The 26,589-nt window shown below is 41.6% G+C and overlaps 1 protein-coding gene across 2 annotated transcripts; it reads right to left on the minus strand.

Annotated features, from left to right (window-relative positions):
• Window positions 1-1,053: 1,053 nt before the first annotated feature.
• usp47 (ubiquitin specific peptidase 47) lies at window positions 1,054-25,235 on the minus strand. Of its 2 annotated transcripts, XM_085141269.1 has the most exons (28): window positions 24,948-25,235; window positions 19,793-19,987; window positions 17,936-18,052; window positions 12,958-13,111; window positions 12,769-12,865; window positions 12,531-12,676; window positions 12,323-12,402; window positions 10,696-10,845; window positions 10,375-10,470; window positions 10,137-10,289; window positions 9,486-9,644; window positions 9,032-9,163; window positions 8,757-8,833; window positions 8,213-8,268; window positions 7,644-7,756; window positions 7,453-7,554; window positions 7,057-7,264; window positions 6,745-6,860; window positions 6,510-6,629; window positions 5,558-6,359; window positions 5,199-5,374; window positions 5,033-5,113; window positions 4,826-4,941; window positions 4,597-4,715; window positions 4,116-4,246; window positions 3,962-4,009; window positions 3,744-3,874; window positions 1,054-2,113 (listed from the first exon to the last, which is right to left on the minus strand). In XM_085141269.1, exons 1-28 carry the CDS (start codon window positions 24,990-24,992, stop codon window positions 1,939-1,941), a joined length of 4,095 nt encoding a protein of 1,364 aa, XP_084997395.1. In that variant the 5' UTR covers window positions 24,993-25,235; the 3' UTR covers window positions 1,054-1,938. The 2 variants fall into 2 exon arrangements, with proteins under 2 accessions (XP_084997395.1, XP_084997470.1); XM_085141344.1 differs by lacking the exons at window positions 19,793-19,987; window positions 24,948-25,235 and adding an exon at window positions 18,394-19,782.
• Window positions 25,236-26,589: the final 1,354 nt, after the last annotated feature.

Consider the following 26,589-nt stretch of genomic DNA (forward strand, 5'->3'; position numbering starts at 1 on the left):
TCAGGGTACTCTAACACACCTTTTCCTCCCACAAAAATGTTTAAGTCCGTGTGGATGAGCTGCACCATCTCGGCGCTGTGCACTCCCAGAGCACAGATGGTTAACTTGTGTGGCACGGTGGTGCTGTGGTTAGCATAGCATAAGCCCTGGGTTAAAATCCAAGAGTTGCATGTTCTCCAGCTTCCTTACACAATTAGCCGTAGGTGACTGTGAGCGTGAATGGTGGCCTGTCACTCCAAGTATTACACATCTCGCACTATAACAGCCGGGGTAGTCTCCACCATGACCGTGAATTTGATAAGCTGAAGAAAATGGGTGGATTTTCTGCAGTGTAGAGGTTGATAAATTCACCTTACAGGGTTTGAGAATAAGTGACAAACCCAGCCTCAAGGGGTCACAGTGCAGCAGGAAGGGCATCCAACGTAAATTTTTATAAAGAAAAATGTGTCAAGCTGAAAGTACAGCTAGTATAACATCCTAACGTGTTTTTATGAATTGGTTAGCAGTAAGAGAAAACTGCAGTTCTGAAAAAAGCACTTTAATTCATTTCTAAAATCATCTTAAACTATTTCCACACAGGATCTGAAATCTCAAAGAAATAAACAACAACAACAAAAAAAAAAAGTTTCTCTTCTGATATTGGCATTTCTACAGTGAATAGCTGGTGGCAGCATCAGAGGCCCGGAAAGGAGGCCGTGATGCTGAGCTTTAGTCCTCAGAGCAGTTGCACAGGCAGACTGAGTCCAGCAGGCTTTCTACACCCTCTGGTGTCAGTCTATCAAGCAGCAGCAGGTAGAAGCGCCAAAAACCAACCTCTGACTCTTGCCCAACACCCAGAGAGAGCTCTCTCCTCTCACACCACACACACACGTGGATGACACGAGACATGTACTGCAAGTTTCACATGGTGCAAGAAACAGATAAAGATATCCAATTTCTAAATTAAAGGTTAATGCAGACAACAGATGAGTGCCTGGTGCTTCACAAGACCTCTCTAAATGATTAAGTCTGAAGCAAAATAATAATTTACAAACAAACAACAAAACAAGGAGATTCTTAACATCGTCTACTTGGTTTTGTTTTATTATATTAAGTTTTAAAAAGGACTGATAGCCTATGTATCACTACATCTAGTGGAAGTGATGTGACAGAGGCAGAGCTCCTATAAAGCACATAGAGCAGCAGTAAAGACAACCCATATCAACACGTTACTCTGGCATTATAGGAGCATTAGAGGAGAAACAACTTTAGTTTACAAATTATTTAATATTAATTGTTGCTTTTTCAATTCTTGTGAATGAATGGTTCCTCAATTTGTCAGGCAGTCTCTGAGTGAGTGAGGTTTGTCTCGGCAGAAGAGGTGAGACTGAGGAAGGCTGGATAAGTAGTTTCTTTTTTTTCTCTCTTTTTTTAATTTAAAGGAAAATGTTCAACGTAAGATGATTCAGATTGATTTCTCCAACAAAGTGGTGCTCAGAAATTGTGAGCACATGGATTTACAAGACGGCCACGGATGAATCATAATCAACACTATTGTCCAAAACACGGAGATGAACACACAGTGACGGGGAGGAGAGTGAAAGAGCCTGATGTAAAAGTAGACTGGAGCCTTGAATAGTCAGGATGGATGCCTCCCAGACCGGTTTCACAGTCCTAGACTCTCCGCATCCATCCCTGAAGCTTTCACTTTCAATTGATTAGTCTATACAGCATCCAAATAGCTTTTGTACTTCCCTTTAATCTTTACAGTTCAATACACTATAGTGCACAATAGGGTTTCTGAGCCTGGAGCTCAGGGTGGAGGGTGAGAGCACATAATCCTCACAGCGCTGCTCGATTTCAAGTCACTGTCGGGCCCGACATTCAGAGTCCCACAGCCTGGATGCTCTGCTGCAGCACCCAGGCAAAACAAATAACCCACAAGTGTTTCTCCACGCCTCAGTCCTGCCCTGGGTCCTTTGCAGGGCCGCCGTCCAGGTAGATCTTGAGGGCCTTCTCTTTGCGTGGCGAGTAACTGACACGGTGTCCGGTTTTAAGCAGACGGCTGCTTTCCTTCTTCATTAGCTCGTTGCGCTCATCCTCTGACAACTCCAGAGGTTCTTCTGTGCTGTCCCTGCGCAGACAAAAGAGCACAAAAACATTGGAGGTCACAAATACTCCAAATATAATAAGATCATTAGAAGAACTCCATGGATGTCGCCACGTTTTAAAATTGTAAGGGAATAATGAATGAATGAAAAAAAAGAAAACATGTAACCTGAACTGAAACTTGAAGTCTTTTTTTTTTTTAAGCTTAGTAGCTGCTTTCTTTAAAATATCTCTACTACTAGATACAGTTTTACAATTAAAGCCTGGATTACAACATAATTGGTTTAGAACATAGTAAGAAAGCTCGAATCTGCACTTGTACCACTGCCTTTTCAGTCATTACAGAGTCAGTGATGGAAATCAGATCCGTCAGCACTGACCTCATGCGGTCTCATTTATTAGCTGCATTGATTTGTGATTAAAATTATTTTTTTACCATCACAGCAAAGACTGATCCAACTACCTGTACCTATGTCCACATTATAGGCAGAAAATTACATTAAAAAAAAAAGATTAATTATTTAATATACACTCACTGGCCACTTTATTAGATACACTTTCCTTGCACCACTTTGCCTTCATAACTGCCTTAATTCTTCATGCTGTAGATTCTACAAAGTGCTGAAAGATTCCTCAGATTTTGTCAATACTGATATGACAGCATTAAAAAGCTGCTGCAAGTTTGTCAGTCATGATATGCGCTAAGAGAATATCCCCACATCATCGCATCACCACCAAAAGTTCAGTTTTGATGAGCATGTAGCCTTCTAGTGTCATTTGACAGGTTGCATTTTCTCAGACGCTCTCATGATTACCTTGGTGTTGGTTGCAACATGTAGTCATTTGAGTTATTGTTGCCTTCTTACAAATCTGAAGGAGTCTCCCCTGAGTTTAGCATCAACAAGCTATTTTTGAACTTGAGAAACTGGATATTTAAAATTTTTTCAGGCCATCCTTTGTAAACTTAAAGAGATGGTTGTAAAATAAATAAATCCCAGATCAGTTTCAGACAAGTCTGTTTGGCTCCAACAATCACATCATATTGAAATCACGCTTAAATCACCGTTCTCCATTCTCTGTTTGAGCTTCACCAGACCATTATCTTCACTGTGTCTACATAGCCAAAATGCACAGAGTTGCTTACATGTAATTGGCTGATTAGATATTTGCGTAAACGAGCACGTGAACAGATGTAACTAATGAAGTGGCCAGGGATTGTATTTAAGTTTCAATCCTAAACCGAAACCCTCTTGACTGAAAACATTTACTGATTCATTTGTGGTATTAAATGTATAAATATGAGAAGTCAAAAGCTTGGGAAAAAACCTAAAAAACAACAATGCTTCTAATGCAACAATATCATGTTTTATTCATTACTGAGTCAAAGCCGACCTGTAAAGCCATGTGTATAATTTGCGTACATTTGTACTTTATATTAGATATTGAGATTAGGTGTTCAAATATTAAAGTTGTCTCTAATTCATATTAGATGCCAAAAATTCACCTCACATAAACATATTGAGTTTTTAATAGTCTGAGCGAATGCATGACTTATGACTTCTACTACCGTCCTCTCTGTTCATGAAATGATTTCACAAAAATACCAAAGACACAAACGCTGTACTTGAATGTGGACTTGTCCCAGTTTCTTTTACCTGTAGAAGACCACTGCCCCATCATCACAGATGTAAAGAGGCCACACATTAAGGGTTGACACCTTGGGGTTCCAGTCTAAATCCTGATGGATTTCCAACACAGAAATATCACAAGGAAATGTACCCCTACCCTGCAGAGATCAGATAGCAGTGTCATCAATACAAACAATATATTAGAAAAATCAGGTCCCAGGTTTCAGGTAATTACATCCACCTACCTTTGCAAACTCCAGGTTTTCCAATGGAATACCACTGATTTCACTAAGCTGCCAACAGAATAGAAACATTAGACATAGGAATACAACAGTTTCCCTCAGCTAAACACTGAACACAAGCTATGAGTAAAACACATTTGTCATGCAGCAGACAAACCTTCTCCTTGAGTTCCTCCACACTGCTGCTCTCCAGAATCACTTCCTGAAAAGGCCCCAGCTTCATTGTAGACGGGCACCATCTCCGAGTCAGAACGGCCAACTGTGACATTGATTTCATCTTCTCTGGTTCTGAGAAACATTAGAGGCTATGGATCAATCAACTGCACTTTAAATGAAACTTCAGCGAAAACAAATTTTCCTTCACTCTAGAACCAAATACACGTCGTTTATTAATCTGTCTCCATGTGGCGTTTCACAGCATGTTAAAAATTCAACAATGTGATGTTTTTTGAGTCCCTGGAAACAGATGATTTAATGTTTGTTTTCTTTACCTTAAAGGAAATTATTTACTATACCTTTAAAGAAAAAGTTTATATTATTAGAACAGAACAAAACTAAAATAGGTAAGGTAGTTGAGGTACGCAAAGAAAAACGCATAGTGAAGCAATGTTTAAAAGAAAGTGAAAAACACAAGTTACCATCAAGGACTTCAAGGAAAACCTCCCAGTTGGACGAAATGCTGATGTCTTCCTCATAAACGTGGTAATCCAAAAACACTGTGCCCGGATTCTTCCACGTCTTTTTCCTGAGGCGAACCCTGACCACACAGAGATAAATGGATATATGCTGTTTTGTACACATGTTCATTTTACCTGAAGGGAAACTGCATCAACAGTCTTCTGAACTATGCAAAGCAAAGAATCTTACCTGTCAATGCTGAGGTCAAGTTTACACTGCTCTTTTAACTGAGGAAGCAGCTCTTCTTTAGACTGTCTGACAGTCATACCCTTGGCAAACACCGTGTCCACTAGGAACTTGCAGGGCTGAGAAAACACCACAATTAATATATTTTATAACATAATGCTGTGCAGCTGTACAACAGTGTATGAGTAAGAAAAGTCTGTCAGTTCTTACCTCTGGTTCATTGACTAGTAGTTGATACACTTTCACTCTGTATTCACCCTTTTTAAGGGCTCTGCCTAGTCGAATGGTTATCTATGGATAGTGGCACAGTCTTTGTTGAGATATTTCCTTACTCTTAAGCAAACGCCTTTAATCAAAGTAATACGTTTAAACTGACCTTATTATCGTCAGAGAACGATGAGAGTGTCTCGTTGAGCCGCACACTCTCAAACTCCTGGTTGTTGGCATACACCCTAAACACCTTGAACTGGGTCGAGGTGACGCCGACGTAGGGCTCCAAGTTCAGCTTAAATGCTGCTAATGTTATTCTCTTGTCCACATGAACCACCAAACCTGATGTAGATCACAAGAAACATCAATATACTTTTTTTTTTTTTTTTAAATATATACATCAAGGATGCAAAACAGGTAAAGAATGGAAGAAATTGCCTGTGCCAGATTTTTTAATGTAATTAAAACATAAATATACTAGCTATGGATGACTACTGCGTTTAAATGCATAATAAAAGTTTGTACATTTTTGTGAATCCCACGAGGCATCATCCTGAGAACAAGGCTCTGCTCTGAAGTACAGGTACTGGGCCTCTGCCTTGCTCTTTCCATTGTCGTCATATTCGCTGTCAGTTCCAGAGTCTTCCTCTGCAGTGTCCCAGGTCTCTTTTTTGCCCTCGTGGGCTTTGGAGCGCCGGCTACTCGTGATGCTGTGCGAGTCCAGGCCATTGGCCAGCTGGATTGGGCCGCTGTCTGCGTTACACAGCGTGTCACTGCTGTGACTGGAGCTCAGGATGTCACTGTCCACTGAGCTGGTGCTGCGGTCATTGTTCACTTCTGAGTCCGACCGCTCCTCACAGGCAAAGTGATTCTCAGGGTCAGAGGAGGCGCCGCCGCTACCCGCAGACGTGGCCCTGATCCGATTCTCTAACTCTCTGTTGTCTGCAGCCACGCAGAGAGAAGAGTTTGAGTCCGCCTCTTGGGTTGGGGATTCGATATGTTCAAAGTCGCTGGCATCAGAGCTTTTCTGGCTGTCACTGGTGCTGGAGCCCTGCTGCTGCTGCAGAGACAGATTCTTTAACTTTTCTGTGCTCTCCTCCAGGATAGCCTCTACAGATTTCCTGTTACCCTTTGCCCCCTCAGAGAGCACATCAGAGTCACTTCCTACTTTTTGGAAAAGAGTTCTGTTTGCCAAGGTACCAGGAGACTGCTCTGGTAGTAAGACTAACAGCCGGATCGTATTCCCGTGCCGATCCAACAGTTTCCACAAGAGCGAGTCAGTGAAAGGAACCTGATGATCGGTCAACTCAGAGCTCTCAACAAAAACCTGGTGAAAAACAATGGCCAACAAACAAATTAGCAAATTTCATGTAATAATAACATATATAATAAGACTTTGTGAAATTTAAAACAAAACTGAAACACAATAACGCACAAGACAGAACAACTGTCAAAGTTAGAAGAAAACAAAAGAGACCTTGTTGCTCCTGAAGAATCCCTCAGCCTTCAGTGTCTTGTTTGGGACATAGAGAAGCCGGAGGTCATTATAGCAGCGCTCCAGAACCACACGCATGGTCTCTGCAGAAAGCCCTGTAGCCTGGAAATGCACACAAAAACAGGCTTACATTAATATAACCGACACCACTATATTTGACAGTTTCCTGGGTAAATGGTTAAAACAAAACACTGTGAAGAGGCTAAGAGTAAGAAACCTGTGCAATAAGCTGTTTGAATTCAGTGATCGTCTGGTTCAAGTACGCCCGAACGCTGACGGGAGACGCGATGGTCTCGCTCTTCAGATTAACAACATGAACCTTCACCATCACCTCTGTGAACAAAAGAAGAATCATAAACACACCCACGCAGATAAACAGCAACTAAGTTGCTTGATACACACACTTACACCGGTGTGTATTTGTTTCTGATCATCACAGTTTGTGTGTTCAGACTCTGCTAACTCAGCTTTTATCATGCTGAAAACAGCACTATGTACAACAAGCAGTCAACAGTAGAAGATTACCGACCTCCAGGTTTGTAAGGCTGGAACACTTGATCTGGCCTGCGGGTTTCTAGAAGCAAGTCAAACATGTATGAAGACTTGACTCCTCCAAGGAGGAGGCCCATTGCTGTGTCCTCCTCTCCTTCATAAGAGCGCTCCAGGTACTCATGGAACTCATCATATTTTACCAAGCGACAGCAGTCCAGAGGGACGACTCCCTCAAGCTCCATCATCTGACATACAGAACACCCATTAAAGAAATTAGAAGCCAATTTTAAAATCTAAACTCTAAAGTGAGTTATTTTTCTTTTGCTATAGTCACAGTAATGCTGTGTTGCAAAGTTAATGGAAGAAAGAACACTGAATGCACCAAATGTCTTTCAAGATTCCTCCAAAAGTAACTGAAACAAATCTGACAAACCTTGTAGGCCATTTCTGTTGCTTCTCTGAGAGTTTTGTCTTTGTGCACTTCCAACTTGCTCTCCATCATCATCTTCACAGGATGCATGCAGAAAAGCTTGATCTAAAAAGTAAAGAGCATAAGACTACCAAAGAAAAAAAGAGAGAGACGGTATTAAATTATCCTTATAAATTAGGCAAACAGCCCAGCACCTTGCAAGTGTTGCGTTCAATCTCCCTCTGTCTCTTTTCTTGCTCTTCAGACTCTTTCTCCTTCTGAACCAAACGCTTTATGTGGTCTGGGAAGTCCTCCACGGCTAAAAACTCTGCAGACAATTCAGAGATTACACATTAAATCCAGTGGCATGAGGAAACGTACAGAGCTCAGGGTATGTATCAGAGTATGAAAAATGGGAAAATTATGACCACAAGACAAAGGCAAGAGGGCAAGCTGGTTCCTTTGCAACTGGTGCAACACAAAGCTTTAAAAATAAGTTGCAAATACAGGCAAAAGCCTGGACAAGTTTAGTTCAGATGGACGGCAGATAGGGCACAGTGGAAACTTGTGTAAAGGATCTTCTTACGTGTAGTAGGTATCAGAAGACAAGTGCAAAAAACAAGTTAACAAAAGGCCAAACACATTCACTAGGTTACAATGAAAAGATGAAAACCTATGACTTTTACAGTTTGGGAGTTTTTAATTCAGAAATGTGGAAAAACTGTCATTCTTGCTCTAATTTTTACATTTTCCTTAGCAAGACTTAATTGAATGAATTTCTTACTTGCATTCCTTGAAGGATCTTTCAGTCTATAAATCAGCATATATGCGTTTGTAGAGCTGTTGGGAAGAAAAATACATGTTATGAGTGAAGGTAAGAGGAAGGAGAAAACTACTTCAATAAAAACAAAATTACAAACACAAATGGGGGAAAAATAAAAGGTTTCACATTTAGAAACAAATGTGAATAACAAGATAAACACCATTCGTTTTCCAAAGTCAGTGTATTAGAAGCATTTGATGTGAGGGAGTCCTCAATCACAAAGTCAGCGACTCCTGGAAAAAACGTGCATTCCCTGACCAGTCAGAAAGTGGCTGCTGCCAGCCACAAGGTGAAACAAATCGCATGGAGATACACGGTGCTGCATGAAAATCATCTCAAGATTGCTTTCTGCACAATATGATCGACCAAAGCAATCACATGGAGGTTTTTGGTACAGCACCAGCACCTCCACCACCTAGCCAAGAAATAGACATTTTTTCCCTGCGGCCAACTGGGGGTTGCCAACTGGTCTCAAGGCCTGTGACTGCTGTGGAACACAACTGACCTTGCAAAGGCACTGGAGTAATAGCCTCTGCTCCCTGAGGATCCCCCGTATGTTTTCCTGATATCATCCTGGGTGATCTGTTTGACAGAAATGAACACAATGAAACCAAAAAAAATGATTCAACAGAGGTTACCACAATGACAATAAGCAGCATTTTAAATGGCAGTTGCAGTTGGCAGTTTTTTTTTTGGTCTAGTATATAGAAATGGCAAGCACTGCCTGACATTTACTTTCAGTAGGAAGCCAAAACATGTCACTCAAGAGCAGAGACTGACCTTGCTAACGTGCTGATCGTTGAAACTGTACCACTGGCCATCACTGAAGGACTTGATACAGGCATAATAGTGCCCGCCCGCAGCGCTCCCAGAATGGACCATAACAGAAAACAGCTCAAAGGTCAGCAAACTCTGAGAAGAAATAGGGGAACACTGTTCAGTTAAAACCAATAATTGTGTTGCAGATTTAACTGTCGACATACTATATTTTTAGAGATACACACGTTCCCATATTTTGCCACTTTAAAGCAAAAACACTGTAGAGAATAATCACACATCTTTAGAACACTGTAAATAAAAGACGAATTTATATCTTTAACAAGAACAGAGAAGTATAACATTTTTAGCTGACACTTGCAGAATAACAATCCCTCTTATCACTACACCGTTGGCAAATCAGGTACTCCCTTTTAATCTGTTGTCAGATACATTCTCACTAAGTGAGGATGATCACCTTTGGCTTCAACACCCTCTCTGTGCTGTTGGTGCTGTCCAAGCAGATGCCCTCATCCACACAATCATCGGTGGAAAAATCGTTGCTCATCTGGTCGCTGTGGCAACTGCCTTCATTCTCTGCGCCGCTGTCAGTGCAGCTCTCGGTCTGAGGGGACTTCTACAGAGTAGGCAATTTGAAAAACACCACCAGAGTTAAAGGTGAATTCAAAAGATCAATTAGAAAAGAACTAATCCAGCGTAGAAATGTAGGACATTAAGGAACCAGCAAGTTGGTTAACATCTCAGTTGGTCAACATACACAAACCATGGTTTATGGCTGACTGAAGCCTGTCATGGCAGGACACAGCACAAGATTACACACAGGGCACCTTGACCCTCAACACTTGGAAAATTGTTTTTGTGGACTGATGAAACTAAGGTTGCACTGTTTGGGAAAAACATACAGCCCTACAATGAAGGCACCACATGATAACACAAAACCACAATCCTAAGGTAATGCAGAGGGAGCGTCACTGGTTCTGCTTTGCTTCCTCCTTTAGCAGTCATAAAGGAGAAAATGAATTCCAAAATTGATTAAAGGCATCCCATAGGATGAATCCAAATCAGTAATGACAATGACAGAGGCAGATAAATTCAATGATGCTCTCACCTCATCTTCCACATCAATAAATGGACTCATGTCAAGTTCCTCTGGGAAGGTCATGCGGTCATTAAGTTTGATGCGATGCATAGTGGTGTAGTCGAAATCAAACCTTTTCAACTGTAATGTCAGCAGGTAAGGAAAGTGCAGAAATCTCAGCCCCTGCGTACGATGTCAGAAAATGAGAAGAGACATTAGCAAAACACTGTACTCTCTGACTTCCATGTTACATTTTTAGTATACTTACCTTACGGGCATCACATTTCTTTTTACAGCGTTCACAGAAATACTGGTTGGGCCCATCGAGTGTTTCTGGTTGTATGAATGCCTGTAATGCTTCCTCCTGTGGCATCAAAAAATAAATAAATAAATAAAAATAGAAAAAAAAATCATATCATGTAAATCAAATCAATTTGGAATAACAATTTAATATCAAATAGTTTGAAACTGTACCAAGTACTGAATTTAAAGTAACCTTTAAGCAACACTGAATTGCAAAGAGTTAATAAATGTTAAGTGCTGCTGTGATAAAGTATATGCTTAGAAGAACAAAGGGTGAGAAACACACCACACTGCCGTAGGCTTGGCTGGCTCCAAAGGGTCTGATCACAAGAGGGATGTCCAGGTAAGTATCAATCCTCCAGCTCTCATAGCCACACTCCAGACAACGGACATAATCCTTCAGCTTTCCCTGGTACAACTGGTTGATCAGGTCAGCCTGAAGATAGGGAGAGAACAGTCAGGTTTCTCTGCCACATTTTACATTAGCTGTGAGACAATTTCTCTCTACTTCTGGAGAAGCAAGTGCTGACAGCAAAATGTAGTGGGATACAGAATAATTCTACTTGTGTTTAGATTGGTTTCCCATAAACCTTCCTTTACCATACAAGTCCGTCGGCAACTGCATATGAAAATTTCTCAGGATAATAAAACACAACAGACAACAACAGGACAAGGAGAGTATTTCTTTTTAGCCAGTTGCCATCTGTAGCTTTCTCCAGACAGCTGAAATGGCAGACACTGGACGAACCAGCGTAACTGTTAACACTGCACAACAAGCCCTCAACTTATCAGTCAGAGAAAGAAAAAAAATACTCAAAACACAAAGTGACAGAAACCTAAAGTAAAGAAAGAATGAACCCAAGAGCTGCAGGAATGATTTTTTTTTTATTAAAAACTTTGCTCTGGAACAAAAAATGTATGTCATTATTTATAAAAGTCATTAAGTATTAATTCTGGTCATGATGGTTTTGTCCCATTATTGAATCAAGAATCAATCAAAACCATTTAGAAACGGTAAAAACCCTTGTGTTGTATATTTAATATAAATCTTTTCTACTGAGATTAATAAATATGGACCAAGATAGTTTTGCATTTTTTCATTAGTTTGGTTTCCTGAGAGAATTTGTTCATTTTCATTTGTTTAATTATTTTATTTATTGCCCCAAAACATTAAATGTTTTTTTTTTTTATTAGTTTCAGTCTTTTCCTATTCTATACTTCTTAAATTGCACATTCTGATAAAGAGTCACATGGACATCCCAGTCTCTATAAACTGCACCATAGCCTCATTTTGCTGTGTTAACAAATTTATTCAAACTAATCCATCTATCAATCTTCCATTTATCATCTTCTTGGATTCGACACTGTAAGCAAAGGTGGCCCAACTCCTAACTGTGTTAGGATGCCAAAATGGAATTTAATGCAATCATCACTTATGTTCACATGGCACATGTAGACTGGGGGAAAAACTTAACTGTTTCCAGATATTTATGAATATATAAACTAAAGATTAGTAGTAGAAGAAAATTGGAGCTTGAAAGAAAAAATGTATAGTTTATATATCCTGTCATCAGTTTACTTTCTATGGCTGAAAACTACAAATACAAATCCCTTGTAGTATAGGGAGTGTAGGCTTATTGATTTTTTTAAAAAATAGCATTCACATGTACTTATGCTTGCGTTTACAGACCACATGGCTGCACATTCGTACACTGGTCTAAGTGTTTGCAGTTTATAGCCTATTCCCGAGATAAGAAAAAGCTAACCCCAGGGCTTACTGGCACATTTCACTTTTTCCACAGTAGGCCTTTTGTTCCCATTCTGGGGGGAGCCTGAGCCTGGATGCAGATTTTGTTGTTGTTGTTGTTGTTGTTGTTGTTAATAGTCTGAGAAAACTACTTGTTTTCTCCTACCTGCTCTGTTTGCTTCCACTTCTGCTCCAGGGCATCAAACATGACCCTGCACAGCTCCTGGACGTCATGTTGTTGCCAAGCTAAAAGCAAAAGCACAAAGAAAAAAAAAAGTATAATTAAGTGTACAGACAGAGGCACGTGGTCTTGTCCTCCATGAACATGTAAACCAGCCATGTGAGCCTACTCACAGGCAAGTACATAAGCTCACCCTCACTGCTGTCCCAGCCAAAGCTTCGCGTCACATCAGTAGTCTCAATTGCCCGTTTCTTACTAGTTTGCAACAGAACAAACAGTCTTTGCAGCTGGTAGGGAATACTGGTGACAGGATCCTCCTCTTGCTCCTCAAACTCCCAACTGAAGTCGAACAGCAGATATTTGAGAATTCTAAATCTATTATATGTGACAAGAGAATTTTCACAAAGTGATCTATAATCATGATTTCTTACTTGTAGAGTGCATTCCTAAACTCTGGGGTCATGAACAATGTTTGCAGCAGACTGTTCAAATAGCAAGTCATCGCTTGGTTGACCAAGCCCACATAACCTGTAAAGGCAGCAAGAGACAAGAAGTAAGTGATCGGTTGGAGATGTATAAAAGAAAAGGTGTCACATATTCAACAGGTAACCAAACCTCACCCGTCTCAGACTTGCTAAGGATGGACGAGTAAGAGTAAGATGGACTGCTGTAGTCACCACTGCAGCCAGGAGTCCCATCTCTCAGTAGGGGTCCAATAAATCGTTCCTGGGAACTGTCATCTATTCCACTGCTATCTGCTGTTCCTGACTCATCCTACAAACACAAACATGCCTTGTAATAACATCTTTCATTCCCTTTCAGTTGATTCACTCGGTAAGTATGGGATATCACGCCCTTGCGTGTCCTGGCTGAAGAAACTTTTATTCATGCCTTTAAGGCAGATGACGTGTGATGACACACGCACGGCCCTGCCTGCACATATAGCCGCTGTCATCACAGTCATCCCTCAGTTCTTATGCTCTTCACCTCGCTGAGAACACCTCTGCTGAGTTGCGCTAGCTAGCTGCTGCTAGTTAGCTGCTGCTAGTTAGCTCCGCTGTCTGCCGACTTGAACTTAGCTTAACTGCCCCTGTTGGTGTTTGCGTCCGCCGCGCAGTTGGTGCGTAGGCTGCCCGCGGAGCGCTAATTTCAAGTTTTTCCTGTGCAGTGTTTCGCTTTGCGTTTTGGAATGGACTCCAAACCGAAGCGAGCAAAGCAGAAATCTTCTGTTCGCCCCTGTCCTCAGGGATGCGGTTTCTCTTTGCACGATAGCGACCAGCACGATGCCTGCCCTGTCTGCCTGGGGATCGTCCACGCTAGGAGAGCGTTGACGGAGCCCGAAGCCTGTGCGTTTTGCCGCCAGCTCCGGCGGCAAAGACGATGACGTGCTGGACATTGGCCTGGACATCCATGGTTTGTCGGAGGATGAGCAGGAGAGCTCATTGTCGGCCCAATGTGTCACCGCTGCTGCGCTGGTCGGCCACAATGACACCTCTCTTTTCTCCCTGTTTCGCCGTGCTGCTGAGAAGCTGCAGGTGGACTAGCCCTCTCCTCCGCCAGCTCAGAAGCTGTCGCGGTTCGTGGGTTTTTTCCTCCCACCGGAGCCCACAACGGCCAAAAACTGCCTTCCCATGTTCCCAGACTTTCTCTGCAAGCTAACAGCATCATGGGACAAACCTCTGTCTACCAGTGTCACTGTGGGGCTGGCTTAGCTAACCCACCCCCTATGGAGCCATCTCTGGCTGCTTATCTGTCCCCGTCCCATAACCATGGTGTTGGCGGCCCCGCAACTCTGCCGTCCAAGCACTGCAGATTCTCTGCTTCGCAGCTGGAGAAGATTTATCAGGCTCAGCTCGGCACTGCTCGCGCCATGAGCTCCGTCACCATGCTCCAGACGTACCAGGCAATGTGCCTGGCGGAGCTCGGATCACTGGTTCCTGATGACAGCCCGCTGGCACCTCTTCTTAATGAGGTCAGAGTCGCCACAGATTACATCCTTCGTGTGTTTCGCTGTGCAGCGCTCTCCCTGGGCAGAGGGATGGCTTCGACAGTAGTGGCGCAGAGGCACCTGTGGCTGACCCTCTCTGATGTCCCGGATAGGGACAGAGCTGTATATCTGGACGCACCAGTGTCTGCGGCTGGGTTATTCGGACATCCACTTGAGGCCATTCAGGCTAGATTTGATCTGAGGAAGAAGCAGACGGAAGCTCTGTGCGACATCATCCCCAGACGTCAGCCCAAGCCCTCAGCTAACTCTCACAGGCCCACCGCCCCTCTGCCGACTGGCAAGAGACCGGCGCCCACTGCTGAAGTGGGTGTGCCACCAGCGAGTGTTCCCGCTGTTTTTCATTGTTGTGGCCCAGAAAAGGTGCCTCCAACAAAATGTATGAATGTACATGTTTCCATGTTACAATCAATAAAGAGTGTTGTTTATTCTCAAACAATCACAAATGCTCAGCCTGCAGGCAGAATGAGCCAGGTCAGGTAGGTGATGCAGTCCCCTGCAGACACACTGGGGGGCGACAACGCCCCGCCGACAGTGCTGCAGGTCAGCCGGCTGGCTGCTCACTTCCCTCAGTGGCGCGCTTGCGCCCCCTCTCCGTGGGTGCTGCGAACCGTTGCCATGGGTTACCGGTTGCAGTTCCGGTCGCTATTGCAGAAAAGAGCAATACGAGTGGTCCCTGCTTCGGAGACAGACAAAGGTTGGTACAGCCGTTATTTTGTTGTTCCGAAAAAAGGGGGAGGGCTTCGTCCCATCCTCGACCTGCGAGTCTTGAACACGTATCTACAAACGTACAGGTTCAAGATGCTAACACTCAGACAGCTCTTGAATGCAGTCGGCCCGGGAGATTGTTTGCAACAATCGATCTAACAGATGCTTATTTTCATGTGGCTATACACCCGAAACACAGGCAGTTTCTGAGGTTTGCATTCGAGGGCGTAGTCTACGAATACCTAGTGCTGCCGTTCGGGTGTCGCTCGCTCCTCGCACCTTTACGAAATGTGCGGAGGCAGCGCTAGCGCCCCTCAGACAGAGAGGCATCCGCATCTTAGCCTACCTAGACGACTGGGCTCTCCTAGCTTGCTCCAGAGAGCAGGCGGAGACACAGCTGTCGCTGGTTCTGTCACACATTCAGACACTGGGGTTCTCTGTGAACTTTCAAAAGAGCTTGCTAATCCAGAGTCAGCAGATTACTTTTCTTGGTTTGGAAATATGCTCGCTTTCCAGCCACGCACGTTTGTCGGAGCACAGAGTGGCCGCATTTCATCGCTGCCTCGCTCAGTTTCAGCTGGGACACAGACTGCGTTTCCAGACGATATTAAGCTTGTTGGGCATGATGGCATCTATGATCGCCGTAGTGCCACTTGGACTGTTAAAAATGAGAATGTTTCAACGCTGGACTCTCTCTCACCGTTTGTGTGCATCGCGTCACCTCCGTCTTGCATGCTAGCTCTCCGTCCTTGGAGGGAGCCCATGCTGCTGCATCAGGGCTCTCGGGTTGGGAGGGTGTTGTTTCACAAGGTGGTGTCCACAGATGCTTCCCTAAGAGGGTGGGGAGCACTGTGCGAGGGTGCATCAGTGAGAGGGATCTGGTCCGCAGCCCAGCGCCAGCTGCACATGAACCACTTAGAGCTGTTAGCACTGTTCTTAGCTCTAAAGCATTTCCGTCCAGTCCTGGAGGACCAGCATGTCTTAGTCAGGATGGACAATTCAAAGGTGGTGTCTTACATAAACAGGCAGGGAGGAACACGCTATCTTCCCCTGTTGAAGCTGTCTCGCTCTCTGCTGTTATGGTGTAGTGTTCATTTTCTGTCTCTAAGAGCCAGGCCGGACCTTCTCTCCAGGGGGGGTCCTCTGGTGAGAGAATGGAGGTTACACCCTTTAATAGTGGCTCAGATTTGGGATCTATTTGGCAAGGCGCAAATAGATCTTTTTGCTTCCAGGGTAAATACTCACTGCCCCCTGTTCTTCTCCATAATCGACCACGATGCACCCTTGGGCTTGGACACGCTAGCGCACCAATGGCCAGACGTGCTTCTGTATGCATTTCCCCCAGTGGAAATGATATCTCCAGTTCTAGAGAGAGTGCGTCGGCATTCTAATGGTCTGATTCTAGTGGCCCCTTGGTGGCCCACAAGGTCGTGGTTGTCAGAGATAATCAGCCTGCTAGCAGCAAGTCCTTGGCAGCTTCCTCTCTGCAGGGATCTCCTCTCTCAGGCGGGAGGAGAAGTGTTTCATCCGCACCCAGATCTGTGGCGCCTTCATGCTTACCTGCTGAGAGGTTAAACTTGATTGCTATCGCTATCACCTAGTGTGATAGCGACAATTCAGAGCGCTAGGGACTCATCTACTAGAGGCTTGTACGCTTACAAATGGCGAGCCTTCGAGCAATGGTGCCAGGACCGCCACACTCTCCCATTTCAACCCATTTGAACCCATTGAGTCTGTGGATATGAAATTTCTTTAATATAAGACTGAATTACTTCTCGCTTTGGCTTCGGCAAAGTGAGTGGGTGACCTTCATGCGCTGTCTGTGCATCCCTCCTGCACACAGTTCTCTCCTGATGGCCACAAGGTCGTATTGCGTCCAAATCCTGCCTATTTTCCCAAGATCATGAATGCATCTTATAGCTCAATGGAGTTTGAGCTGCTGAGCTTTTGCTCCCCTCCTTCTGCATCTGAGGAGCAGATGAGGATGCATTTTCTTTGTCCAGTGCGTGTGCTACACACCTACATTGAGCGCACTCAGAATGTGCGTTTATGTGACCAGCTGTTTGTCTGCTTCGCTAATCCAAATAGAGGTAGAGCTCTGTCCAAACAGAGGCTGTCCCACTGGATTATAGAAGCTATATCACTGGCATACGGCACCATAGGTCTTGCTTTGCCCCACAGGGTGAGAGCTCATTCCACCAGGGGGATGGCAACCTCATGGGCTCTTTTTAAAGGGGTGCCTGTAGCTGATATTTGTGCGGCAGCTAGTTGGGCATCACCGCACACTTTTGTGCGGTTTTATCGGTTGGACGTTACAGCCCCTTCGGTGGCTCATGCTGTCCTTTCTGCTGGGTCTACCACTCACTAAGGATGTGGTGGTCCGATTCTGGTTTCGTGGCTGCTCTGTGGGGCGTGTATATATGTCCCATACTTATGTGTTGTACCGAGTGAATCGACTGAAAGGGAACGAATACTTATGTCTATAACTTCTGTTCCCTGAAGGAGAGGAACGAGGTACAACGCAAGGTGGCCCCACACTGAGCAGTTTGGCTCGGTGAAGAGCGGCTATCGAACTGAGGGATGACTGTGATGACAGTGGCTGTATGTGCAGGCGGGGCCATGCGTGTGTCATCACACGTCATCTGCCTTAAAGGCGTGAATAAAGGTTTCTTCAGCCAGGACACGCAAGGGCGTGATATCCCATACTTATGTGTTGTACCTCGTTTCTCTCCTTCAGGGAACAGAAGTTACAGGCATAACTATTTGTTTCCAATTAGAGTGTTTAGCGTGTTAGTAGATTCTGTAGGGAAATAATTACAGATTTCTTTTGAAAGATTATTTAAGAAATTATGAATCATTATCTTAATTTATTCTTAAACACTCACAGATGCAATCTGGGGCTGCTCTCCATCTTTATCTGTAAGCTGGAGGAAATTCCTCTTACCACCAGGTTCAAACCCAGACTCTGAGAGGGACATCTCACTGCTATGGTCAAGCGGTGCCTAGAGAAATTAAATAAACACAATATGAACAGACAAGTTTCACAGAGGTTAACAATGCCTGGACAGCAGTAAACACAAGCAATCTTTTTTATTCGATATTTAGTTTAAGCAAAATGTCAACTTAAGTCAACTCAGTCTACTATACATAAAAAGACCTTACAATATTATAAAGACCAAACAAACTACCCCCTTTGCGTAAGCAGTGGAGCAGAAAACCTTCCTTTTAGCACCAAGAAAACTCCAGTAGAACCACTCTACGGGCTAGCAGCCATCTGGTTTGAACGGTCAAAGCAGATGGCTGCAGGCTAGCTGTTTACAAACTATAAAGTGGATGAACTCACCAGAAGAGTTAAAGTCCTACTGAATTCATTTTCAGCTAATTCCATGAATTGTTGTTAACAAGGAAAGCCTCTGAAGCCAACATGTGAACAACACTACCTAGGTTTCTCCGGGCCAAGCTGAGGATGAGCAAAGCAAAGTGCTGCAGTGGGAACAAGCAGTGGCTTAATCCACTGACCTACTCAGTGAGATAACAACAGGCAGCACCTGGGCTTTGGCCTGGGTCAGCAACAGGATTAGCATGGGCTCATTTAAGAAAAGGGAATAATATGTACACACAGATCCAACAGTACAAAACATATTAGGAAAGTCAGCTTTAGCAACAGTATTTTCACTTGTTTGCATTTTGTAGCAGTTGTAAAATGTAAATTTACATGTAATGACAGGGTACAAAAATCTATTATCAGCTGATGTTGTGGTACTGTCCTAGCAATAAAGAAGGTAAAAGAGCTACACTGTGTCTCAAATGAAACATGCGCGAGCATAAACTATAAACAAAGGCTGGGAGCCATTATTATGAATCACATCAACATTCACCAGAATTACTCAAACTCAGCTACACTCAAGTCACTTTAAAGCTGCTGCTGATATTTTTTTTTTTGGCCAACTGGAGGGCAACAGAGATTGAAAGAAAAAAAAAAGAAAGAAAACTGTCACAATAAACCATGATATAAAAGTGTTTTTACCCAACAAACTGCCAGTTTTCTGCATGTTGCACCACTGCCTTTTTTTTTTTTTAATTTGTTTCATTAAAGCTGTTTTTAGTCAAGTGACAAATGATAAGTAAGACTAAGTCTTACTATAATTTCTTACTGACTCATATTTATCTCTTTTGTTTTAACTCTGTCATTGTACCCAAACAGTAGAGAAGCACTGTGGGATACCTACAATTACCCAAACTGATTTTTTGTGTGTGTCACTGACTGAAAATCAGGTGCAACAGTAAAAGTTAATGAGAGGAGTGAAACTAATTTCATTTGGTCTGTTTGAACTGATCTCTGGTTCATTTTCCCTTTTGATGTAGTTAGTTGGTGCAGATGCGAGCACAATAATCGCACTCGATGGAGAAGAAGTGACCGTCAGAAGGAGAATGTCAATCAACCCAACTACCACTGCAAGTTTGAGCTAAACATCTTCCTGTAGCGACGTATGCACCAGGGTACCATAGATATCCAGAGACCAAACTATGGTAGCAAGCCTGCTTCACAGTTTTACCCAAGATAAACATGATAAACATGAATGAGTAAATATTCAATGTTATACACTAGTTCCGAACACAGCACCTTAATCCTGCATTTACTTTTATTTCTCCTTTTTCCAGACACATCTGCTAATGTCTGCTGATGCGAAACCCACGTTACTCTCCATAGCAAAACAAAGCTAAACTGATGAATTACTAACCATGTCTTGTGTATTTCCCCATGCAAGTCCAAAAGTGCCATTTACATATCCTGCTTTGTGAGCGACATCTTCATAAAGTTTGGAGAGGGTGGTGGAAGCAGGCAGGTTGAGAGTCAGCCGTTCGTTCACCGTCTTCGCGCTGGTGATGTCCTGAATTATACACAGCGCTCTGGGCTCCTCGGCTGCATTTTGGATCTGCAAATAAATAAAGAAAAAGATAGAAACATTATTTTCTTACTTGTTTGTTTTCCAATGAGGAGCTAAACATAAAAAAAAAACGTTAAAGCTGTGCTACAAAGGTCATTAGTAACATGCTAGTTAATGCTTGGTGGTTTTGTTGGTTGTAATTTCATGCACACTATTAATTTTTTAAAAACACAAAGTACCCTGCTGTGGATTTTCAAAGGATTTCCATTCCCATATTTTCACCACACCTGGATCACCATGTAGTGTATTGAGAAGGGACCTCTAGTAACCCTCCAACTCACCTTTCTACCAAAGTATAATGGATTCACTAAATCATATCAAATTAATAATATTATTATCGGGCATATATTAGGAAAAGAAGAAGATATTTAAAGGCCACTTTAACACTGGTGCTTTGAGTTATACAGGTTATTATTACAACCAGTATAAAACATGTTTCAAACCTAAACTAAAAGCAATTAAACTAACCACCGTTGGAATATTAATCTGTTAAAAGCTCTGAGTTTCTCAGTTTTTATATTAAATACTTCCAACAGAAGTACTTACTTGCTTTCTTCTTCAAAATTAAAGTTTTGAAAAAAAAATCTAATTATTTTGTACAACAAAATAACAAAACTGATGTGGTAGACATGCAGTAATTTGACTTCAAGTATAACAGACTTGCAAAAGTAGCTCTTGTTCTCTTTTTTGCAATTGTGGTTTATCAGGGCTCGATACTGAAACCGCTTTAATGAAACCTCTTTTCAAAAAGTGTTTACGACACATGACTGGCTGATTTTTCCTACACTAAACCTTCCAACACATGACTGGATAAGGTTGGCAGTTGGTTGATTCCGGTGGACAGAACAACCACTTGTCAGATTTCTCCTACATTCTCCACAATCTGCTTCAACAACATGCCATGCAATCGCTCACTCATGCTTAATTTTAAAGCAAAAAACAAAAACAAAAATAGTCAGGTGGAACAGGAGTTTCAAGAAGCACTGAGTCACTTCAACTAAACACTCCTCATAGTTTGCTTTGTGACTGGTATGGTATGTAGTGTTCCCAGTCAGGGACAAATCACCTGCAGACTAAAAGCCAACCTTTCTTAAGAACTTGAGCAGCAAAATCTGGCAGAAAAGGTCACTCACCAAGCAAGAAAAGGTCTAGCCACTGAAGAGTAATGACAAAGTGTTATAGTTTAGCTTACTTACCTGTTAAGTATCAAATGAAATAAAACAACTAGGTTAAAATAACATAAACCCCTTAAAGTTTCAGATATGTTAACTGGGAGTGCAGACTGTAACTGTTACATTTTAAACTGTAAAAGCTGGCAAGTACCACCCCGCCCAAAATGACAAAGTTTTCATTTCTATTACCAGATATTGTTTAGTTGTCTTTAATTCTACGTTACTTAAAACAAGACAAAACTAATGCACTAAATTATACTTCAGAAAAAGCATTTACCAGTAGATAAAAGTGACACCAATTTATGATTAAAATGCAACACGAAATTATTTAGTTTTCCTGTAAATGTGCACCATGCTAATAAATTATTTGTCTGCTAATCATTATTTAATTCCCTTTCTCTTTGATTATTGAAAAAGGTGGTACTTGTTTAAGCTGGTTTCTAGTTTAACAACATGCTTCGAGCTTTGTTCTAGTATAATAGTCATCATGGCTACTGCTTCATGCATCCATTTACCACCATGCTCGATTGTGTACACGCTCTCCTATATCAAACACACCTGAGAAATCCTCTTCATTTCATCAAAAATACTTTGTCTGCAACTCCAAAATACACCCTGATAATATGTGGAGATAGTTGAGGGTGAAGAACAACTTAAAACACATAGAACAAGTAAATTAAGTTGTAAAACATGTCAGTTGGTTGGAAAACAATTGAACTAAATTAAGCTGTTTTCTAAAAACCTACAAATGCAACAATAATAATAATAATAATATATATTCAAATAATTGCACTTTTTGCAGCCTTTTTGTATATGTGATCTTAGCAAAATGTGACTGCCAGCGCCTACAAAGACACTGCTGCAGCTGACAACACACAAGTGTATTATGAGATTAAAGGTTATTTTTACCATGGATATAATCACATGAAGCTACAGGTACAGCATAACACAGGCAGCATATTACAGAAATATTTTAAAGACAAAAATTAGACATTTGAAAAATGAGAAAAATCAGTACCTTTGAACTAATTCGGTAACTACAAATGAAGGTTACTTAAATAAAATATAAAGTCTTCACTGAAATAAACAAAGTGAAATGAATTTAAATCCACATTTCTAGTAGACTTTGACAAGTAACCATGAAGTTAGACTACAGTGATAAGATATTAGAAGTGATCCATGTGGAGCACTAGTGTTTGAAAAAAGGTAGGGGGGGGGGGGGTTTCACATGAGGTGATGCCAATAAAAATTTGATGTCACTAGAAATACATGGTGGACAAACACATGAGCTATAACAGCAATCTGCTAAATAAAGTTCCTAGTTGCTTTTTCTTTTGGTTCAACTGTTATTGAAGAGCTATGTCAAATGCCAATTTATAAATCATATTTGAGAACTGCACCAAAAAAAAAAAAAAAAAAAAGAAAAAAGACAAGGGCTTGGTTGTCAACCTTCATCATTTAAATGCAAGAATTATACCCACTGTTTATTGTATCGGCAAAGGGATCATTGGGACAGTGCTTTTTGTTATAAGTCTACACAGCAGAACTATTAAATACCCCAAGCCATTCACTTAACATTTACCACAGTTGACGTAGAGCTGCATGTGAGTGTCATTACATGAAAGAGGTGGTTAATTAGCCTTTTCTCCTCACTCATGTTTTATTTAACTCAAAACAACATATAAAAATAGTTCCCTGTGACTTCCTTTATCCCAGGATATCCCACCTCAACTTCCACCTATTCTCAACGCCAGCTGCAGTTTACATTACCTTCACCACAACAGGCCAACATACATCTCAAATATATCTTAATATTTTTATGGTCAGGATGCAAGTTTTAGATGCAAAATACTCTTTAGATCCAAAATGCACAAAGCTGGTTATCGATTCACTAATGAAGGAAGATAGAACTATAATATTTGAAAACTATGAACAGATTAAACACATAATACAGACTAAAAGAACACAGCAGTAAGTGAAGAAAAGCACTGCACTGCAGTTTAGTATTAAATGTGTGAGCACTTTAAGCACTTTAGCCAACAAAACTGGAGATGAGCTAGCAAATCGGCTAATAAACTTTAGCCGATTTGAAACCAGGATAGAAAGCAAGAAAAAAATACCAACTGTACAAGTCGACAGCCTCATCAATATCACAGTACATAATGGTCTAGAAAAGCAAATGTTTGATTAAATTAATGTTTAAAACATAGTTGGAAAAGGGAGACGCATTAAAAAAAATTCTAAAACCTATCCTTTCACAAAGATCCAAGGATCTTCCAGGAATGGTGACACCATTTTCCTGAGATTTGATCAGCCAGTGGTTGGTAATTTCATACTTGTTGGTTTTTAATCTGGAATCTCACCTGTTCCCAGCACAAGTAACCATGACGTTATACACCAGTAGGAAGTAAACCACTTTCACAGTACAAAAGCCCAGGGTACATGGATAAGCAGAAACCCTGCTCCATCGTACATTGCTCAGGCACCAAGGAGGTATAACGGCAAAGAAATAACGGTTACAATAATGGTTACATTATTTCTGAAAAGCTACAGTCAACCTTATTGTCAAAAGACTTGACTCCAAAAGGTGTATCATTACTATGCGAGGAAATAGGCTGTAGGCTCGCTTATCAAATAGGGTCCTAATGTTAAATGGACGCCTGACAAATTGCTCTGAGCCCAATATAAAAGAAACAAAGTAAAAACACACCCTTAAAAATAATGGTGTAACGCATTAAATGGATATGACTGCTATGTTAGCAGTACGGTATATGATGTTTACCTTAACCCATCCTGTTAACATGTGAGCTAACATATCAGTAATCAAATCTGACTACCGTCACTTCCGTTGATCAAAGAGACTATTCATTTTATTCATGTTTGAATAAGAAGGCACTGCTAATGTTAACATTAAGACTTTGCACGTTAACTGAGCTCCAAGGTAGAAACATAAAAATTCTAAGTAACTTATCTTCAGCAATAAAAGGGGTTAACGACTATGTTTTAAAAAAAGAAACGATCAATTTATTCTGAGATAAACGCTAATGTTAAACACACATCTATCAGTAGCGTAGCTAGTCAATTCCGCTAACATTAGCGTTAGCTTGTCAATTTGTCTTGCTAGCATTAACGTTTACATTCAAAGTAGAAGTTTTACTTAAAAACAACCTGTAAATGATTCCAAGAAGGGTTTGATATATATATATATATATATATATATATATATGTATATGTAAAACTATTGTTTGGGGTCGACGGTGTTTCAGCACTGCTTGCCATTTGCAATTGGTTGGGGAACTTCAAAAACATCTAGATTAGCCGGAGTTGTTGCCACCGATCAGATTTAAGAAGCTAACAGCGCTTGCTAGCTAAATCCCACAAGCTAATGTTATGCTAGTAAGCTAACTGATGTTGACAAATGCCTTCGTTTGACGGGACAACATAATGTCATTAGCAACAATGGAAAAGGTTGGGGATTTTAGTGACAATAAAGCCATGTCTTGGGTCTAAACAGTTAAATGGTAATTATGATAACGCTTTGGCTACCTAAAATGTTAGCAGATGCGTTAGTTAGCCATGTCATGATAGGCCGTCCAAGTCATATTTGGCTAACTGTTAGCAGCTCAGAGATAGTCAATTAAAGACGGGGTAAGATCGCAAACTTCAAAAGTGCTGCAAAAAGTTTTGCATCATTAATGTGCATGGTCTGCAAAGGTGACAGCTAATGCCCAGAGAGGCTGACTCCCCGACCTGGACACGGTCCATAATAACCTCACCTCTTTGGGTACGAACTGGTTCTCCTCGCTAGGCACCATTTCCATTTGTGCGACAGTTTAGACAAGCATCTATCCGGACAGGGATGTCAGCGAACAAACTTTGTAGCGGTCAACACAAACATTGTTTGTGGTCGGTTTGTTAGAAGTTTGGATACTTAAATACCAAAATTAAACTTGCCAAAACTTGTAGGCTTATCAAAGTGAAATCGCAACACTCTCGGTTACACTACCCCCAGCACAAAGTGTCGTGCTATAAATGGAGAAAAATGGCCGGTGTTTTTACTCCGCGAGACTTCACTCAGGGAGCTCTGGCGTCACTTTCCATACAGATAAGCGTGCGTGATGCGGACAGGATGACGTCGGCGAGTGTGCGTGTTTTCGCTTGTTTTCGTTAAAGGGCAGAGATGACAGATATACAGTACAAGCGCACAGTTTGTGTATGAGAGAGATGTATGAATTTAATTTCTACAATGTAATATATTAATTGTCATGTTATTATCAGATTAAGATAAAAATAGCACAAGACGGGCCTACCTTTATGGTTTAATAAATTCAAAACTATTGATATTATTTTCACTCTAAATGTAAATGATGGCGTGGGTTGTGGGTTTGACTGTAGGCTCATCTGCGCCACTTGGCTTCTAATAATCCTCCCATGTAGAATCTTAAGCCTGTAGCCTGTTGGGGCTAAACTACTATTATAATGGGAGGATTTCACTATACAATTGTGCATACATATATATATATAATGACATAGTGGGGCATCAGCGTGGTTAGCAGTGGTTCCTTCACAGCAAGATGGTCCTTGTTTTGAATCCACCAGGCAGCTATGCATTCTTGTATCAGGTTTGCATGTTCAACCAGCTCTCTCCAGGCACAGATTCCTTCCATAGTCCGAAAACATGAATAGAGTTAAGTTAATTTTTTATTCTAAATTGACCCTTGGGGATAAATAAAGTCTTTCTGATTCTGATTCTGTGATGGATTAGGCTCCAGATCTCAACCTGAATAAAACCCCAGACCTGGAGATGAAATTAATAATGAGCAGAACCGAGTTAAGATTACTGATGTGGCCCAGTCCCATTTTCTCATGTGGCTCCTTGGAAAAATGAACTGCCCACCCCTTTGCTTTGTTCTTATGTTTCTTGTATTTTGCACACCTCTGTTGCTTGTGAAGCTTGCACACAAGAATTTCACGCACATGTTCTGTACCAGTGTACCAGCGCATGTGATGTGACAATAAAAGTGATTTGATTTGATTTGAGCTTGGTGGAGCTCAGTGACAACAAAGACCACAAGGTGCACGCTTAGTATACGTGTCTGGGGATGTATTTGGCATGTATAAATTTATGTTTAGTTGAATTACAACACAGCAGCCCTGCAAAAGACTGGCGAACTGTCTAGGGTATACCCTGCCTTTCACTTTACTAGCAAACTAGATAAGAAACATGCATAGATCAGTAAATGTGCTACAAATATATTATGACACACCATTCTAATCTGACATTCCATTCAGTGTTATAAAATATAAATATGATTGTGTAATTTGTATAAAATATTTGTATGCATCGTACAGATGTTGGCACTCATGGTGTCCTCAGCAATGTTTGTGCAAAGTTTCAAGATTGGTCCACTTGTCTAG

Source organism: Neolamprologus multifasciatus, chromosome 1, assembly GCF_963576455.1.
Source record: "Neolamprologus multifasciatus chromosome 1, fNeoMul1.2, whole genome shotgun sequence".
Lineage (NCBI taxonomy): Eukaryota > Metazoa > Chordata > Actinopteri > Cichliformes > Cichlidae > Neolamprologus > Neolamprologus multifasciatus.

Bases quoted from the DNA above. Each gene is read 5' to 3' on its own strand.
- usp47 (XM_085141269.1), bottom strand. From the start codon at position 24,992: ATGGAAATGGTGCCTAGCGAGGAGAACCAGTTCGTACCCAAAGAG. The intron at 7,757-8,212 runs GTAAGAAATTCA...AATTGTCTGCAG, and splicing joins AGATCCTTCAAGGAATGCAA to AGTTTTTAGCCGTGGAGGAC. The intron at 2,114-3,743 runs GTAAAAGAAACT...TTGTCTGCGCAG, and splicing joins GGGGCAGTGGTCTTCTACAG to GGACAGCACAGAAGAACCTC.